Raw genomic sequence first — 20,058 nt, 5'->3', positions numbered from 1 at the left:
GCTTCTTTTTATTTTATTTTAAATGTACAGTGTTACTTCTGGGCCTGAATGGAGGTCTTTTGAGCTTGTTGAATTATTGAGCGTGGTCAAAGATGTCTGTCAGCAGAAACCTTAAACAGCTCCCAGCGCTCGTCCCCTCTCCACTAGTCGTCGTAATACAACCCCCACTTCTCTCGCTCTTCTGCCTTTCTCCTTTTTTTTCCTATCTCTGTCTCCATTTCTGTCTCTGGTTCTGTCTGAGAAAACACACACACAGTAAGAGAAAGAAAGACTTCGAACATGCATTATCAGCAGTTCACACAGTGATGGCGTTGACTGGAGTTGGTCGAGGTGGAGACTGGTGTTCGCTGTTTTATTCAAGTGATTTTCGGACACTCATGTGGCATCCCTTTTTTTCTGGATTGTGTGTGGTGTAATGGCTGAGTCTAATTGGCTTATTTTGGCTTTTTGATTGACAGAAGGCCCTAAATGATGCCAAGCTGTCACTGAAACACTGTTTTGTTCCAGCTGCTCTACTTCAGTTTAATGAGAGCCAGGTCTCGACTCTCTCGCACTCTCGATGCCAGGACGGCATAATTGGAGCTGAACGCAGGTGTAATTCCTCTGTTGGCAGTTTCAATGTCACCGCTCTGATCCTAGTGTATAATTTAGGGATATAACAATACACATGCTTCCAAGATCTGATTTAGTTTTATTGGAAGACACCACTTTTTCTCCTGTGTGAAATTGCATCTTTTTGTTCTCTTTCTCTACACATTTTGATATTTTGTGTCTTCTACTAGACACACTCGCCTCAGCCTGTTTCCACCACATTTGCTCCATTTAAAGATATACTGAAGTGCACGAACAAAAGTTTGTGCACCCCTGACCGTCATGCCTATATGTGCTTGTTGAACATCCCATTCCAGATGTAGTCCCATCTTTATGGTTATAACACGCTCTACTCTTCTCTAAAGGCTTTCCACTAGATTTTGGAGCATGGCTGTGTGTTCATTCAGCTACAAGAGCATTTTACCAGGACCTGCAACTGACCTGAGCAGTTCAGTAACCATCTTAAATTCAAAGAATCACAGAAAGCTTTATCATTTCACAAACAGTAAGGCGTTAAGGAGAATTATTTCTCTGTCTGTAACATGTTCTTTTTGCTGCTTGACAGCCTTTCACACAACACTCACTCTCCTTCAGGGAAATGCAACACTGTCCTTTGAACAAAGAGATCTAAAATATTTAACACCAGGCTTTGACAGCAGCCATACCTGTCGCTTCCTCAACTACAGAGTGCACACTCTGGAGGGGAAAAAAATACTGTCAATTTTGTCCCCGCTTCTTACCTCGCTTCAAGAATACGACAAGTCTCGGACACACAGGTGTGGCTGAAAACGTTCCTCATCAATCAGCATGTCGGAGTCCACGTCTTCAGGCCCGGCGTGTCCTCGGAGTGAATGAAACACCCTGGCAGTTTGTCAAAGCATTTCCCTTTCACTTAATCCTGTTTCCTGTGTTAAAAGCCAGATGAAGGAGACGACAACCGGGCGTAGGGACGAGCCACAGCCTGCTCACAGGCAAACCAAAACATGTGGACACTTTTTTTTTCTTTTGCTTTATATAGAGTGAAATTGTATCTGAACAAAGACAGTAGATTTACTCAGACTATAAGCTAATGACACTATTTAGAAAATAAAAAAACGCCTGATTGCGATGTTTTTGGAAAATAACCGTCAGTGTGGAGGCCTGACTCGAAGCACAAAGTGTTTTATTCCTCTTAATCCACACCAATTTGTCAACAGGATATAGAAAGTTTATTGAAGAACGATCCGCCGTACTTTTTAACCATTTATAGTTACACATCACTGTTTTCTTTCTTCTCTCTCTCTCTCTCTCTCTTGTTTGAATTGGATTTGTTCAGTCCAAACTCTCAAATTTCAACAGCAATAAAATGACCACCCAAGGAGGAAGTCTCTAGAGTGTTGTATTTTCCACCAACTTGTATTTTTGCGTCATCATGTTTATAAGATCGAGCTCCATACACAGCAGGCCATCCAAGTGGGTGAAGAGGCAGTGGAGCACAGAAGAGACGCTGGCTCTTATTTCAGTTTGGAGCAAATTACAATAAAACAATCACAAGAAGCATCCATTTCTCCTTTCGTGATACAGGAAGTCTTTAATATCTGGGGGAAAGTCACATACGCGTGCATTACTAAACAGAATATGGCTGTCACAAGGTTTACTCTTTCTTTTTCGTTTTCTTTTTTTTTTCTTTCCTCAGCACAAGGCGACATCTTATGTTTGTCTTGTTCTTGCGAAGGAGAAATTTAGTGGCAGGTTTACGGCTGACACCGGAGGCTCCTTCCAAAAACAGAAACATTAAATAAACTCTCTCTCCATCTCTTCAATGAAAGCGAACCAGAAATCAACCGTATGTAATCTGTTTAAGCGAAGCTGTTACTTCAGAAATAACATGATTGAGTGCATGAATATAAACTGTTATAGAGAACCACACCTTCAATACTTACACAGTAGCACTGTGGTTTAAAAGTGTAAACAGTTTTGCAAACAAAAGCCAGAGTGCCTTTTTTGTTGTTGTTTTAATGGAGCTTTGCGGCGCTATTAGCTGCGAACTGTGCGAAGTTTGTCCTCAACACGCTGCCAGACATTCCGGAACATTCCCGCTATAATTTCCGATAATGACCCGTTCATGAATTAGAGATAATCTGCGCAGTAATGAATGCGTTCTTAATCGGCACGGGCGAACTCCATTATGGCTACACGCTTTGTGTTTGCGTGAGAGCAGCAAGGCCTGTGTGACTTTTTTTACCCAAATTATAATCATGTAGGTATGAAAGCAACTGGAAGACCATGCCTCCTTTTTGATAGATAGATAGATAGATAGATAGATAGACCGACCATATAAGCATCGATTGAATTCATAAATACTCACTGCTTTCGAATAGAGAAACCTCCTTGACATTTACCTTTGGGTTGATCGGTGCTGATGGCCGTGCCGGGACATTTGCGATGGAGAACACGAGCAGTCGCAGTACACAAAAGATCTGCCATCAGACTGAGTGGAGTCCTCCTTAATCGACCCTCCAGCCTCACCGGCAGAGCACTCCGCTGCAGGTCGTCTGCTGGCTAATACCCAGTTTAGCTACATATAGAAAAGTTTATTGCGTGCTTTCTGGTGGTGTTAGTGGAGCACAATGTTCCTGAGCATCTCTAAATGGCCCTGTCTAATGAGAGCGAGTGCTTTTAATTATTAAACCCAAGCTCGGCTCCGAATGTTCTTTTAATTTCGCTGGTTTTCTGGAGGTTGTTGTGTTTGCGTTCGTAGACAAACCCAGTAGTAACGGTAGACTAGATATCAGAGAAAACATCAGATATCAGATTCTGTAGCAAAAAGAATGGGAATTGAATTTCAGGGGAAAAAAATCTGTTTTTGGACTTGGAAATGTTTTCATGAAAAGAGAAAGACTGCCTTTTTTTATTGGGCTTGATATTTTATAACATTTATATTTTATAAAATTGATCGTATGCAGTGTTTTGTGTGTGAAAGAGTTTCAGGTGGAAAAACATGTTCTGTTAATGATAACATGTCAGAGGAGCATAATTTTATTTTTTCCTTTTATGTGTGTATTTTCGAGTGATCGTACTAGCATCCTCAGACTAAATATGTAAAAGTTGGCAGGTCTTGTAATATGATACGATAATAACCAGAATAGGAACAGTGGTGGTTAAGTTGTCTTTGTAACACATACATTACTCCACAGTGAAATTCTTTCTTTGCTTATCCCATCCTTCAGGGTTAGGGTCAGAGTGCAGGATCAGCCATGATGTGGCACCCCTGGAGCAACGGTGGCAGTTTGGTGGTGCTGGGGCTCGAACCATGATCTTCCGGGCAATGACCCAGAGCCTTAACCACTTCAGCCGCCGCCACCACCTAGGTTGTTGATCATAGGATCCGAGCACCACCAAGCTCCACTGCTGTGCAATTAAGGCCCTTAACCCTCTCTGCTCCAGGGGCGCTGTATCATCGCTGCACCTGTGCTCAACTTCCTCACCTGGGATATGCAAAGAAAAGGATTCCACTGTGCTGTAATGTATATGTGGTGATAAAAGCTTCTTGCCCTTAGAATAACCTGAAGCTAGTAAGCGTTCAGCTTTACACAGAAAGTTGTGAAACAAATAACAACTGAAATATAATGTTGCTTTGAGGAATTCCATGAGGAAGAAGACTCAGGAGTTCTGGGAAAATAGTCTGTGACAGAGTTCTGCCTCCACAATAACAGGTCCTGAAGTGTTTTGCTACAAACACTCGGCATTTGCCGTGCAAACGGGAAAGTTTGATCGGTTGTCAGTTCCATTTAATGCAACTGTGAGACAAGTTAGTTATCACTTACATAACTATGAATTTATAGCAGGTCAGGGCGTGATCTGTCCCATCGCCCACATATTCTGTGGCTTGTTATTCAGCGCTCATTTCCTCACATCGCGAGCCGTGCGTCCGCGTGTTTTCCCTCGGCATGCCATGCTTCGCGCTCTGAAAGACGGAGCTGAGTCCAGGTGAACACGAGCTTCTCTCGCTAACTGCCTGTGGCTAACCGCTACCGCGCGCTCTAGCCGTGTGTGACGGTGTGCAGGAGCATGGAGTTCTCTTCATTCCAGCGGATTATTTCAGGGTTTGTCGCTCGGATTTAAAGGCGAGAAGCGTCGTGTTCATGCTTGCGGTCGTGGTGTTTGTGGTGGCGTTTACGTCAGGGGTCATGTTCCCGGGTCGAGTCTGTGGCCGTCATTTGTTCTCAGGAAATAAAACCATATGAGACGGCAGGTCACAGATTGAGTTATGAATTGTCGCCTTTCTGACTGCTACAGACGTGTTAAATCTTTTCTGGGGAATTACATTAAAAGTGAAGATTGGGAAAAGCAGTTTTCGACATTTGTTTTGTGAAACAGGAAGCAAAAGAATGAATGTTGAAAGAGCTTTCTTAATCTTAGAACACACCATGCAGCACCTAGGTATGAAAAACAAAGAGCTGCCGTTCGCTCACACTTTTCTGACACTAAATATATATATATATATATTTTGCTTTGCCAGGAAGATGCCGCTGTGTGAACGAGTGTGTGAGTAAGTGTGTGTGTGTGTGTTGCTCAGGTGTGTCCCTAGGCATGTTTATGCAGAGCTGGACTTATCGTATTCTCTCTGTAGATTGATGATGATGATATTGAAGCATTTCCGTTGCTGCCTCTCGATCTGTTTGTTCAGCCTGCGTTTGACCTCCCTGTTATTCATTCAGGCAAATGAACTGAACAGATTGCTGCGCTTAATGGCTTTGTGTGCGTGTGTGCGTGTGTGTGTGTTTAAGAGAAATAGAGAAAGAAAGAGAGCGAGACAGAGCTGAGGTTCTTGTTTGTGAATAATGATTTTGTGTTTAATCCGCCTGCGTGAGAGTGTGTGTGAATAGGAGACAGGACAAGAAATGTAAACAAACCAAATGCAGAGTGTTGCATCTAGGAAAAGACAAAACCGCAGTGATAGTTTAAAAAGAAAAAGAGGATAATTAACCCATTCTCATGAATGAAGTAAAAGTAATATTCAGCTGCTTGGTAGAACGTCGGCTGAAACTGTTCACTGATTATTGCCTTATAAAAATAGTGAATAAAACACTCAGGGTTGTGCTGTTATAGGAAAATAATCAGCGACAGGTTGTGACTTATGTGACCGCAACCATTTTTATCCCTTTACAGATTCCTTCAGTAGTTGTGGCTGTGATCTCAATCTGTTCATGCCACAGCTACCAGTAACGGATTACTCTTAACAGCTCGTTGATACCGATATTAATGACCAGTATCGGTATCAATGAGCTGTTATAATCAAAAGAGTAATCCCTTACTGGTATACTGTAGTAAATCACTTGTATACTGGTCGGTGCTGTTGTGTATTTTGTGTATGCATCCTGTACTGTTTTCTTTTGTATTGTCTGGTTGCACACGTTGCGCTTTACGGAGCTAGGACAACTTACTTTCAGTCCTTAGCTCTGTGTTGTTGTGTTGTTTTCTGTAGCACCATGGTCCTGGAGAAACGTTGTCTCATTTCACCGTGTACTGCGTGGTTAAAATGACAAAGCTACTTGACTTGAAGGTTTTATTCCTCGATGCTTAACCTTTCTTTCCTTTTCCGTGTCTCGTGTCGTTCAGGGGCAATCCTGGGCCGATCGGAAACGCGAGAGTGCATGTTCTACAACTCCAACTGGGAGAAGGACCGGACGAACCGCAGTGGAATCGAGCCTTGTACCGGAGAGAAAGACAAGCGCAGACACTGCTTCTCCACGTGGAAGAACAGCTCAGGAACCATCGAGCTCGTCAAACAGGGCTGCTGGCTCGACGATGTCAACTGCTACGACAGGTACACACACCCTCACTGGTTCCACCTGGTCTGAATACTACAAAAAAAAATACAGTACAATGTTTAAATGACGTAAAAATAACATCGCTTTTCTATATAAATATAAACATTTAATGTGTGATTATTACATGAAAGTCGTTTTGAGTTTCCTTTAGATGCCCCAGACTTTCTACAGTAAGTATTATATCATGCACATACAGTATATGCTGAATAGGAAACCATTTAAAAATATACATCAATAATTAAGAATAATAAATGAAAAATAAAAATGTATTAAAAATAAATAAATCTGAACAAAAAGCACGTGCGAAGAAATAATGCGTAATAATCAAATAAAATTAAACTTAAAAATATAATAATACTAAATTATAATAAATTATAAAATCATAATATAAAATAAAAAAGTAGTACAAAAGTATACTCCCAAAAAACAAATTTATATTGCGTTTATTATTAGATACTTTAATATTTTAATTAATAATTATTTAAATGACAGAAAACATAGCATGGGAGATATGATTTAATATTGAGACAAAATACTTTTCTGAGATATTGTGATCGTTTTATTTTGATATTTTGGACCTGATTTAAATAATAAATAAAAATATATTCTGAAGTAATGTCTTCATAACCTAGCCACGATTTGAGGACCAGAAAATATTGCTGTGGATTAAATAAATAATAAATGTGAAATAGAATTTTTGTGGCCTGAACTGTCTCTCTATCGCTGATGTCATTTGTGTCTGCAGCAGGATAAAGAGCGTAGCATGCACTCCAAGAGCTTGAATCCTCCTGTAAACCTCGCAGCGTCAGGTTTATCCTGTCAGGAAATACGCACCGATGCACACGTTTTATACAGCAAGTGGAACAAGTGCTCAGTGTTTGGTTGTGGGATTTTCTTATTGTGCACAGCATTATATCTCCTCGTCTCAGACGGCTGAGCGCCTGTCACCGATCGCTTACTGCGAAGTGTTTGCGAAGCAATTTGTGGCCTGAGAGAGAAAGAGGGATTCATGTGGAGGATCATGTGCTGAAAGATCCAAACTGCTTGAGATAGTGTGTGTGTGCGTGTTTGTTTTACTTTGCATGTAGGAACAGTTCTCTGTCTTTTTCTTGTCTTGACACTTGAGATGCCAGTAATGGGCAAACTGCCAAGAGATGTAAACACTACAAAACAAACTCTTTCTTTGTTGTCTGTCTGTCTGTCTCTGCAGTAGCGAGTGTGTGGAGAGGAAAGACAGCCCTGAAGTGTTTTTCTGCTGCTGTGAGGGCAATATGTGCAACGAGAAGATTTACTACAGCCCCGATACCCCAGCTATACAGAGTGAGTCTCTCTCTCTCACACACACACACACACACACACACACACATGCACACTATAATAGAAATAATCTGAAAAAAGGAGGCGGGACCGCGGTCTTCTTGGTTAGTAATAAAACGGAGGCCCTCATAATTACTCAGGGATTTAGAAAAACACTTATGGGTTTTTGTTTTGTTTTTTCTTTTCTTTTTAACATCATCATGAAAGACATCCCTCTAGGGGTTGCATTAACCAGGAATTTTCTGTCATTTATGGAATTTAACGGTACGGATGGAAAATTTGGAGGCTGTCTGACATTTTTAAGGCACATAGTAACATGTTCAGATTAAACATGCACAAGCCATAGAACACCCAAACCGTCCTCATCGCTCATCTAGCACCGGTGGCAGGACCGCACACTCAGTCAGAGCTTTCTCACCATCACCACTTCATTATATCCGGTAATGTACAGTAGCGTTCCAGTTGCCCTTTTAAAATATGTTTAGATACTGGGCTGTTATGGTAAGATTTATATTTTCCAGATTAAGCTAAGCAGATAAATCTGCTTGAAATTAAGAAACAAAAATGAATATCTCTAAAAGGAGGGACTGCGTGAAACAATAAGCACAGCACAATACAATAACTACGCAGAAAATCATGAGCCTCGCGAGGATGAACAAAAGCCGAGCAGATTTTATCGGAGATTGTAAACCGTTTTAAGCGGCAGCGTGTAAATGTAGCAGCGGCCTTGCGTTTCTGCCGATTTGAGAGCGGAGACATTATGTAATCAATTGCTGTACTCAGAGGGCTCAACCCCAGCAGGGCAATTACATTAAAGTGAGTGTGTAAGCTTCTCCCTAACGCACAGCGTAATCATAACAACCAGGGCAGCTCACATCCTTTTGTTGCGAACATTTACCTCTAAATTTGCGTCCGTATTTCTACGAATCCTTCAGCGTCTACACAAAGATGCTGTGGCAAACAACGTGTACGCTCCAGATGACCAATACGTGCTTCGATTGCTTTCCGCTTTTCGTTCTGAACAACAAACCGTACTCGATTAGAAAGAGATTTATGGAAGCTCCTATTCAGCATTCAAAATTCCTTTTATAAAGTATTTATTCATTCCATAAACCATTTGTGTTGAGAAATGCTCAAAATAAACCTCATTGTCAGTGTCTGTGACGTTTTTCGTGACGACCGTTTCCGATTGTTGAAAACAAATGAAAACTTTTCGTTGTCTGTGTAAAGAGTAATCTGAAGTCTTAATATTAAAGGGCTCACAAAACCTACACCTTTTCACAGAGCGGGAAAATGACATTGAACAGAAACCATTAGCAGCAGTGAAAAGAAGAGTTTCAGAAATGACAGAAAGGGAGACGAACAAAGGCACGATGGCCATAGAGAGAAAGAAAAACAAGCAGGAGAATTGAAAAAGTCCTTAGAGTCATTTGGAATAATGGATGAACATCTATAAAAACCTCACTTGAATGAAATGTTTTGTCTGTTTCCTCACGTTGACGTAAGACCAAGCAAACTTCTGAGCTCCAGTGAATTCGCCCTCTCTACACTTACGCTCAGCAGGTACAGCCGATCAAAGCGTTCGAGCAGACCAACAATCCTGAAATAGTTTGCAGAAAAAAAAAACACTGAGCGTTGTTGACTGCATCGTAAACACAGAGGCGTTCAAGTGGAGATAACAGACAGTCGCTAAAAGGGGGAGTGCTTCATATTTTGTATTCTGTCGGTACAAGCGGAGTGAGGATTTGAAGTCAGACATCAGAGGTAAAAGTTATTTTCTACTGCAAAAGCAGCTCTGACACTAACGCCACCTGTAATTCAGATCATATGTTTAGATTAATGCTCTTGTTCTTGTACACATCGAACTCACGTGTAGTAGTCCGATGTTCACGGTGTAACAGTAACTCTGCTTTACACTGAGCCCCATCGCATCACCTAGTTGTTGATCATTTTCCTAAAACATCACAACATTGTTGAATTCAAGACATGTAAACTTCAGAGGAAGTGCTGATGCAAGATCTGCCTCCATTTGTAATGTAATTCGGTTCATTAGGAGCTGAATGGATGGAACAGCTCCTAGATCAGCACTTGTATTCTCATGGCTCAACCCCAGGAGGGCAATTACATTAAAGAGAGTGTTTAAGTCTTCTTATTTAACAGGCAGAGATATGGCCCACAGCTGGTGCAGCGTTAGCTAACCGAACACGCCGTGGTTGCTCTGTGCCACATCTGGCATGTGGGAGATTTTTTTATTTCTTTATTTTGAAAGTGTGAAGTGAGGATTTGCCGAGATATCTGGCAACATGGAGCTATAAAAGAGCCATTGATTTTAACGCAGTTCACAAAAAGATTTCCGGCATGAATTCACCCTCACTCGCTCACCAATTTCCAGCGGCGCTCGTCTTCATAGCGATGACAGATCCGAAGTAGAAGTTCAATACAATGTTCAATACAAAATGCGTCGCTGCTAGACGACGGCTCGAATTTCCACGTACGTTGCTCACTTGTCTTGTTGCCATGGTAGCAGAGTCTGCATAGCTAGTTACAGGATGTATGCAAAACCATCCACTTGACCGCACTCAGCGTTGCTTTGCTTCTCGTTTGCATAAATGTAAACAATTTTGAGGGTTTTTATGTTTGTACGATAACAAGTACACACAGTAGGAATTTTTGCTTTCATGAGAGTTCCTAAATTACAGGGTAAAGATTAAATCATGATGATGTTTTCCATGTAGTGAGTGCAGCTCTTAGGAAACAGGGTTAGTTCGAGTAAAAGGTAAATGAAAAAGGCTTTCATATGTCCTGATGGGGCATGAGGACGAACATCATTGTCTTTCTCTCTTTGTGTTGCAGCCACGTCAAACCCACTGCCCCCGAAGCCGGAGCTGTTCAACACACTGCTCTACTCTCTGGTGCCAATCATGGGCATTGCTGCCATCCTGCTCTTCTCCTTCTGGATGTACCACCACCACAAGCTGGCATATCCGCCTGTGCTCGTCCCCACGCAGGTACACTTCTGTGTGCATATACATATATATCTCTCTCCCTCACACACACACGCTTTTCATTACGCTGCTGTGTTTTATTACAACAGGCTAATGGGAAGATAATTAACAGAGTTCCTCATGTGGTGTTGAACTTTACTGACCCTGAGACACCTGTAGCAAAAGGTGCAGTTGGCATAAGTATTGGCACCAGCAGCAATCGTTAAATCTTTACACACCTGTTCAGCAATTGGGCTTCTAGTATAATTTTCACGGTGTGAAATAATTTGTGTGGAATCAGGATCTCTTTCTCTCTGTCTGTTTTTACTCTCTCTATCTCACATTCTTTAATTTCTTACGCTCTCTCTCTTTTACTGTGTTGATTTCTCTTGTGTACAGTGTGTGTGTGTGCCTCACTTACTACTAACAGATGGTACTTAAGAATGCGAGGTATCTCCTGATTTTAATTGGGTATTTGCTTATTTATTTATTTATTTTATTTTATTTTTTTATTTTTTTTTATTTATGTTTTGTGGTTAAAGTGCAATGAAATGAAAATATTAAGCACATGATTGACAATTAGTTTCAACAATGTTTACCAACCCATTACAAAGGGGAGCACAGTGACTCTTTTGAATGTCTGTGTATATATATGTATATAATCACTGCCGAAACAGCAGAATGTTAGTCATCAGATCAGAGCAGAAAGAGTCAGTGAAAAGAAAATTCTCGCCTTTAAACCATAGCTAGTCTCTGGTCCCATGAGCTACCTTGAGCTAATCTGCTACAGAAGCTGTACCGAGCCATGTAAAGAAATCTCATCAAACTACAGATAGGTTTTCTTTCTTCCATTCATTGATCAGCTCTACTACAGTATATTCCGTTTGTTTCAATATGCTGAAATGTTTTACTTGGTCAGCTTCTGGATCACAGGCTGCCCTGATGTAGATACTCCCGTTCTTCTGGCCTGCTTTATTGAGATGAATCTTCACACGAAGTAGTCTTTAATCATCGTAATATTCGACTTGTTCCTTCCCCCCCCCCAGTGTTTCTTCCGAAGCCGATCGAAAACATATTGCTTCTGCTTTGTAATCATCATGCTTCTGAAACGTAGGCTGACTTCAGGATTTTTCTCCGAGCTGTAATTTCGTGTTTATTCCTGTTTTGGTGCATGCGACACTGCCAACCTTGTGCGCACACACTTTACGTTTGTGCGTGCATGTGATTTGTCTCCCACACATTCCCAGATGCAGTAATATAAATCAGCTTTAACCCACGAAATATCTCTCTTTCTCCACCGTTTCCCTTCATTTCCTTCCTTTCTGATTTTCATGTAGGTTTCATTTGTCATGTAGGTTTGTCTTCTTCAGATTTCAGATTAACAGGACGAAAACATCGTCCTCTCTTTCACTCCTTCATACACTTCTCATCTTTTCTAATCTTCACCGGAGGCAGTAATTCCCTTCTTTTGCTTTTTCTTCTCTTTTGCTAGCACGCCTTTCATATAATGATAGAGGTAAGATGAGTTTAATTAACTCATGAATTCACTGTCTCTCTCTCCCTCTCTCTTTTTTTCCCCCTGTTGCATCATTAAATCTCCCTCTCATTTATCCCTGTTCAGACCCATTCAAGTTTTACTTTCCTCTTCTCAGTTTGCATGTGTGGATGGATGGTACATGCTGGATGTTTCTGTACATAATCCTAATTTAAGTACCAGAGCATTTTCATGTGTGTAATTTTCAGTTGAACCTGCATGGACGGATGAGTTCTGATATTTGATGCTGCCTTTCCCCCTCAGACGTACACTATATTGCCAAAAGTATTCGCTCACCTGCCTTGACTCGCATATGAACTTAAGTGACATCCCATTCCTAATCCATAGGGTTCAATATGACGTTGGTCCACCCTTTGCAGCTATAACAGCTTCAACTCTTCTGGGAAGGCTGTCCACAAGGTTTAGGAGTGTGTTTATGGGAATTTTTGACCATTCTTCCAGAAGCGCATTTGTGAGGTCACACACTGATGTTGGACGAGAAGGCCTGGCTCTCAGTCTCCGCTCTAATTCATCCCAAAGGTGTTCTATCGGGTTGAGGTCAGGATTCTGTGCAGGCCAGTCAAGTTCATCCACACCAGACTCTGTCATCCATGTCTTTATGAACCTTGCTTTGTGCACTGGTGCACAGTCATGTTGGAAGAGGAAGGGGCCAGCTCCAAACTGTTCCCACAAAGTTGGGAGCATGGAATTGTCCAAAATGTCTTGGTATGCTGAAGCATTCAGAGTTCCTTTCACTGGAACTAAGGGGCCAAGCCCAGCTCCTGAAAAACAACCCCACACCATAATCCCCCCTCCACCAAACTTTACACTTGGCACAATGCAGTCAGACAAGTACCGTTCTCCTGGCAACCGCCAAACCCAGACTCGTCCATCAGATTACCAGATGGAGAAGCGCGATTCGTCACTCCAGAGAACGCGTCTCCACTGCTCTAGAGTCCAGTGGCGGCGTGCTTTACACCACTGCATCCGACGCTTTGCATTGCACTTGGTGATGTATGGCTTGGATGCAGCTGCTCGGCCATGGAAACCCATTCCATGAAGTTCTCTGCGCACTGTTCTTGAGCTAATCTGAAGGCCACATGAAGTTTGGAGGTCTGTAGCGATTGACTCTGCAGAAAGTTGGCGACCTCTTCGCACTATGCGCCTCAGCATCCGCTGACCCCGCTCCGTCAGTTTACGTGGCCTACCACTTCGTGGCTGAGTTGCTGTCGTTCCCAAACACTTCCACGTTCTTATAATACAGCTGACAGTTGACTGTGGAATATTTAGGAGCGAGGAAATTTCACGACTGGATTTGTTGCACAGGTGGCATCCTATCACAGTTCCACGCTGGAATTCACTGAGCTCCTGAGAGCGACCCATTCTTTCACAAATGTTTGTAAAAACAGTCTGCATGCCTAGGTGCTTGATTTTATACACCTGTGGCCATGGAAGTGATTGGAACACCTGATTCTGATTATTTGGATGGGTGAGCGAATACTTTTGGCAATATAGTGTAGCTTGACCCTGAAATGGTGATAATTGTGCAATCCTGAGGACAATGTATTGGGTGTAACCTCACATTTCTGTGTGTGCTAAGAGTATTATCTGCCTCTCAAGTGTGGAGAAATGATGATGAATTGATTGGCTAGCACATGGAGCTGCCCACATTGCTCAGAAACCTCAGAAGTAGTTCATTAATGAGATAAAATGCTTTAATACAGAATGGGAAATGAATGCCTTTGTAGGACGTTGTGTTGCAGCGATCATGTGCCAGTTCTGCCCAGCTACTACACACTGAGGGTGAAGGCTAGCACATGCTTCCTCTAAACTACATGATGCCAACCAACCACATCCTTTCAAATCCATATAACTCACTCCAAGCAAAAGCGCCATCCACACAGAGATCTACGTGACCTCGGTGCATGCGTGTGAGATCACGTGAAATGAAGACAAGTCACTTTCGATGGAGCTTTGTGTTTCTTTTCCCTTTTTTTCCCCCCTGTTCACATTACCCAAAATAAAGCCACAACCACAAATGCTAAGCTGCCATGTTCAAGTTTAAGGCAAGTTTGCTTTGTATCGACTTTGTCATCTCTTTTTCTCTACCTCTCCAAGTTATAAAAAATAAATAATATAAATAAATAAATAAATAACAGCCTGGACATGATCGGCTTATCCGAACGACAGGGTTACTGATTTATCCACCAGTGCTTCTTTTTGTCTACGGTGTTATAAAAAGTTTTATGCTTCTGTTATGATCGCTGTCTTGCCCAATCTTTATGATTCTCTTTGCCGTACCGTTTGAATTCTGAGAATTAAAGGCCTTGGGTGCTTCGTAAATGAATTTTCTTTTATTAACTGAGACATGTGCTTTGCTTTGGAAGGAAGATCGAACCGTTTTCACCTCCACTGTCAGCTTTCGGTGCCTCTTTAATTATTGAGAGGCAAAGAGAAAAGTCAAAACGTAAGCATCTAGCTGTGTGTGTGTGTGTGTGTTTACAGACCACACGACCCTGGTCAATGTCACAGCAAAACTCTCTCCTCATTCTCCCTCTCGTCTGCACGCCCTTTCTTTCGCTTTCTCTCTCTCTCTCTCTCTCTCTCAGCGCTCTGTCAGAGCACTGCTGTTAACCTGAACAGACAGGGCGAAGGAAAGTATACAGATAGACAATAATTGTGCAGTGATCTATAAGAGGTAAGCTTCACCGGGGTTCAGCGGCAAAAAGAAATCTGCACTAGATAACCTCGGTAAACCTATAATAAGGATTTACACAATCAGACTTCGGTGGAAAAGCACCAATAACGTCTCCTCAGATGTTCTGTAGAAAAATGAACATCTATGCAGTGCTATAACTGCTCTTTAATTTTTTTCTGTTTCCGTTGCTGTTTTGAACAACCACTAAATGTACTGTAGGGAGTTGAACAGTGACAGAATGTATTTAGTTTGTGTGTGTGTGTCTGAGTGAACATAAAAGTACAGCTCTGCTCTTCTATACGTCTCATTAATGTGGTCATCTTGTCATGACCAACCTTGAAACCTTGTGCAGTTGAGCCACTTGGTCTTATTTGAGAATTCACATTGGTACCACAGAGTAGTATTTCCAGCTACAAGTCATATCTCTAGCTTATATAACACACTTGTTCTAGTTCTTTGTCGTTTCTATAGTAACAGTTTACAAAGGGATTTTTTTATGGCGGACATTTCTCATAAATGGACTGTATTATTTTAACCAAGAAAAATGCAGCACTGATTTGGTGTCTCTCCGGTGTCAGCATTTTGTAACAGGATGTTTTCCGCCACTGGAAAGACAGAGGATGGTGAAAATCTGCAGTTTCTCTCTAACTTGAAGAAAGAAAAAAATCTCCTATAACAAGAGTGATAACAGGAAGTGTCTTATTTTGTAGCTGGGCCATTAAATTAAATGGAACTATAATGTGTACACCGATCAGGCATAACATTATGAGCACTGAGAGGTGACGTGAATAAGACTGATGGTACAGTGGTCAGTATCTATCAAAAGTGGTCCAAGGAAGGAACTGTGGTGAACCGGCGACAGGGTCATGGGCGGCCAAGGCTCACTGATGCACGTGGGGAGCGAAGGCTGGCCCGTGTGATCTGATCCAACAGACGAGCTACTGTTGCTCAAATTGCTGAAGAAGTTAATGCTGGTTCTGATGGAAAGGTATCAGAATACACAGTGCAGGACGGGTCAGGGCTGTTTTAGCAGCAAAAGGGGGACCAACTCATTATTAGGCAGGTGGTCCTAATGTTATCTGTGTTAATTTTGTATAATTAAAACGTACTCCAGAAGGTAAAACCCTCAGCATGTTCTGTTATTGGAAAAACCCCACAGTTGATTGTTTAAGTGCGACATATATTGTATTCATTAATTATTTAGTGGAGTGAATAAATAATGAATAATAATATCCTTAAAATATCAGCGGAGTGTTTTTATAACTTGAGAAATTGAGCATCGTATCACTGAAGCCCTGTTTATAGCTAAAGGTCAAAGCTTCATATCAGGTTGCACTGGTTGATTATCAGTCATACTTGAAGTCAGAGCCTCGGCAAGACACCAGGTCTTGAATGTGAAAGTGAAAGCGGAGTGGGCGAATGGATGGAAAACGCTCTGATCTGCATGTACAGGATGATGAGGGTGAGGAAGAGTTTGATGGGAAAAGCAGGTTGTTGATTAAAATCTGTGTGTTCATTTTGGCAGAGATATAGGTTTTGTAAATGCAGGTGATAAATTCTGATTGGTTGATGGTCTTTCTGTAGGATCCTGGGTTGACTCCGCCCTCTCCGCTCCTGGGCCAGAAGCCACTGCAGTTGCTGGAGATCAAGGCCAGGGGGCGCTTCGGCTGCGTGTGGAAGGCACAGCTGCTCAATGAACATGTGGCTGTGAAGATCTTCCCCATCCAGGTAATACTGTGTGTGTGTGTTTGTTAGTAAGTCGTAGAACTTCTGTAATTTGCTACAAAGATGTGTGTGTGTTCTATGTGACAGAATAAGCAGTCCTGGCAGAATGAGTACGAGATGTTCAGCTTGAGTGGAATGAAACACGAGAACATCCTCAACTTCATTGGAGCTGAGAAGAGAGGAAACGGCATGGACATCGAGCTGTGGCTTATTACAGCTTACCATGAGAAGGTGCACACACACACACACACACACACAGTGTACACATTGTACTAGACCTATCACCACAGACCAGACAGTATACAGCCGTGCACAAAGAACCATGAGTGGTTTATATAAAGATTATATAAAGAAGTACACGGGAAATGGTGTGTACTCAAAATCTTATGCTTAGAAATGTGCGCATTCTCTCTCTCTCACTCTCACACACACACACAGCACATTAAGACTGTATATGATCTTCCCGTTCACTCGAAGCTCATGCCTGCCCCCTGCTGACTGGAATATCAGTATAGGCTATGAGTCATAGATCTAAAGTATGTTTTTTGTTTTGCTTTTCGAATAATCATTTATGATTATATATTTTGCCATCATGGTTTTTCCCCTCCTGGACCGCCAGTACACGTGTTACAGCTGTCACACAAGCAGCTCAGATTCCTCTTCATTTTCCACCTTTACACTAGAGAGTAAACAAATAACCTTTATTTCATCTAATTCTAATCTAGTGAAGTGATAAATCCTTTATTATCATAAATCATATCATGTCTGATCATCTAATTCTTTGACTTATAATTATAATTTGTGTACTGTGTGTGTGTGCGTGTGTGTGTGTGCGTGTCTCATCAGGGCTCACTGACTGATTACCTGAAGGCTAATGTGCTGTCTTGGAATGAGCTGTGTCACATCGCTCAGACTTTTGCGCGAGGTTTAGCGTACCTGCATGAAGACATCCCGGGCCTGAAGGACGGCCACAAGCCTGTCATTGCACACAGGTACCTTCTCTCTCTCTCTCTCTCTCTCTCTCACTCTCACACACACACACACACACAGATGTAAATTTACATCTCTCTCTCTCTCTTTTTCAGGGATATTAAGAGTAAGAACATACTGTTGAAGAACAATCTCACCGTCTGCATTGCAGATTTTGGCCTCGCTCTCAAGTTTGAGGCGGGTAAATCTGCAGGCGACACCCACGGACAGGTGAGCTCTGAGCTCTGTGCTGATCAGGGGTGTACTGGAATGCTGAACATTTCTAACATTTCTAACATATTCGTGATGATGAGGATGATGCAGTTGTTTTACTGTTTCTCTCAATATCGAGAAATAATGAACTACATCTATAATCCTTAAAGGTTGATGTTTCCTCTGTGTGTGTGTGTGTATTTATAGGTGGGTACTCGACGCTACATGGCTCCAGAGGTGTTGGAAGGAGCCATAAATTTTCAGCGAGACGCCTTCCTGAGGATTGATATGTACGCTGTTGGACTCGTGCTGTGGGAACTGGCATCCCGCTGCACTGCTGCCGACGGTAACACACACACACACACGTATCAAAAGTCCATGTGCTGGCCCTTCAGCCTAACGCTGACTCTGTATGTGAATTTTTTGCTAATTATACAGAACATGATCTCTCTGACCTGCCCTTCAAAACCCCAAAAGCGCACACGCACGCACACACACACACACACACACACACACACACAAAAGGTTGACTAACTCTCTGTGTGTGTTTAGGTCCAGTGGATGAGTATGCGTTGCCGTTTGAGGAGGAGGTGGGTCAGCATCCCTCATTAGAGGACATGCAAGAAGTCGTCGTACACAAGAAACTCAGACCCACTTTAAGAGAGTACTGGCAGAAACATGCGGTGAGAAACACACACACACAGCCAAAAACGTAGCTGGATGTGCATCTGTGAGCTCAAGAGGGTGAATAACATGAACACAACTGATAGTATAAAGTGATGTATTTTGTGTGTGTCTGGGGAGCAGGGCCTGGCCACGCTGTGCGAGACCATAGAAGAGTGCTGGGATCACGAGGCTGAGGCTCGCCTCTCGGCCGGCTGCGTGGAGGAACGCATCATCACTATGCAGCGACAGACCAACCTCATTGCCCCTGACGACATCCTCACCGTCGTCACTATGGTGACCAACCTGGACTACCCACCCAAAGAGTCCAGCCTATGATGCTTTACCTCATCAGCTAATCAGACTGCAAGGGTGGGATGAGGTAGAGCTCGGGGTGCTACAAGCATCTCCCGCTCCCATCAACTAATCAGACTGCAAGGGTGGGATGACGTAGAGCTCGGGGTGCTACAAGCATCTCCTGCTCCCGGTGCATGTGTATGTGTGCATGCACACAAGGACACACAAGTGTGTGAGACAGTTTAATCCTTATGAACTCCTGGAGGGAACGGAAATACATGACAAAAATGATCACACACACACACACAAATAGGACCTTCAGATGGGAGGCTCAAGAAAAGGAAGTCGTTGTTTGCACCAAAAGTGTTCTTTTTCCACAAGCAGAAGACTTCCTGATTTTTTTTTTTTTTTTTTTTTAAACACGTTTGAAGACTTTTAAGAAAAATATCCAGTTTGGTTTTAGTACGAAAAGGGCAACACTCGTATAAACTGCGTTGGCTTTTTTCCTCCTTCTGCTTTCGATTTGTTTTTAAATCATCATTGTAACTCCAATAAGAAAGCGCTTCTGAATGTCCAGTACTACTGCTCACTCACACACATACACACACAATGTAAACATCATACACACGTGTCTCGCTCACACCTCACCTTGCGTTCCCATGAACAAAAGCAGTCTTTCATCCTCTATGCAACAAGTGACATTTAAATTGAGATTTTCTCCAATTTATGCAAATTAGTTAAGGCAGAAAATGAAAACGATTGGCTTTCACAAAGTTCCCCAGCCTGCAGCACGAGGCACACTACAGATTTGGGAATGGGCATTTTGTTTTTGGACACTTTTCTGCCTATAATCAGCTGCAGCTAAATGTTTTAAATATATATATATATATATATATACACACACTCTTTACAAAGCCACGCCCCCAAGCTCCATTGAGGTGCTTAGGTGTTCCTGTACTGATGCATTCTGGGAACTGTAAGGTGGCCCTTAGATCATCCAAATTCGAACTGTTTTCTATTTAAATATCCAAGTTACAGTTCATCAGGTGATTCGAGACACACAACATTTCTGCCTTCCATATCGCCTTTATTTCTTTATTGCTGCATTCAAAAGCGGTTTTTTTTCCCTTTTGTTTGATTTTATGTTTTTCCCTTTTTCCTTTTTTTTTTTTTGAAATATCTCTTTTGAGTGCGCTGCTCGAGCTGTGAAGGGTAAAGCGGATGGATCGTAGGTAAAAATCCATACCATAGTCT

General features: G+C 42.1%; 1 protein-coding gene across 1 annotated transcript in view; it reads left to right on the top strand.

Moving 5' to 3' along the window:
- The window catches only part of acvr2ab (activin A receptor type 2Ab), a 34,376-nt gene that overhangs the window by 13,016 nt on the left and 1,302 nt on the right, over positions 1-20,058 (top strand). Inside the window, exons 2-11 of the mRNA XM_058403094.1 lie at positions 6,193-6,400; positions 7,615-7,724; positions 10,575-10,729; positions 16,522-16,665; positions 16,750-16,893; positions 17,509-17,654; positions 17,748-17,862; positions 18,052-18,190; positions 18,397-18,527; positions 18,652-20,058. The exon at positions 18,652-20,058 is cut by the window's right edge and continues 1,302 nt beyond it. Coding sequence (XP_058259077.1) covers positions 6,193-6,400; positions 7,615-7,724; positions 10,575-10,729; positions 16,522-16,665; positions 16,750-16,893; positions 17,509-17,654; positions 17,748-17,862; positions 18,052-18,190; positions 18,397-18,527; positions 18,652-18,846 — 1,487 coding nt within the window. The 3' untranslated portion in view covers positions 18,847-20,058. The remainder of the gene's footprint in view (positions 1-6,192; positions 6,401-7,614; positions 7,725-10,574; positions 10,730-16,521; positions 16,666-16,749; positions 16,894-17,508; positions 17,655-17,747; positions 17,863-18,051; positions 18,191-18,396; positions 18,528-18,651) is intronic.

The sequence above is a fragment of the Hemibagrus wyckioides genome, linkage group LG11 (assembly GCF_019097595.1).
Source record: "Hemibagrus wyckioides isolate EC202008001 linkage group LG11, SWU_Hwy_1.0, whole genome shotgun sequence".
Lineage (NCBI taxonomy): Eukaryota > Metazoa > Chordata > Actinopteri > Siluriformes > Bagridae > Hemibagrus > Hemibagrus wyckioides.
The sequence above is the reverse complement of the archived record's forward strand: the minus strand, read 5'-3'. Positions and strand labels throughout refer to the sequence as shown.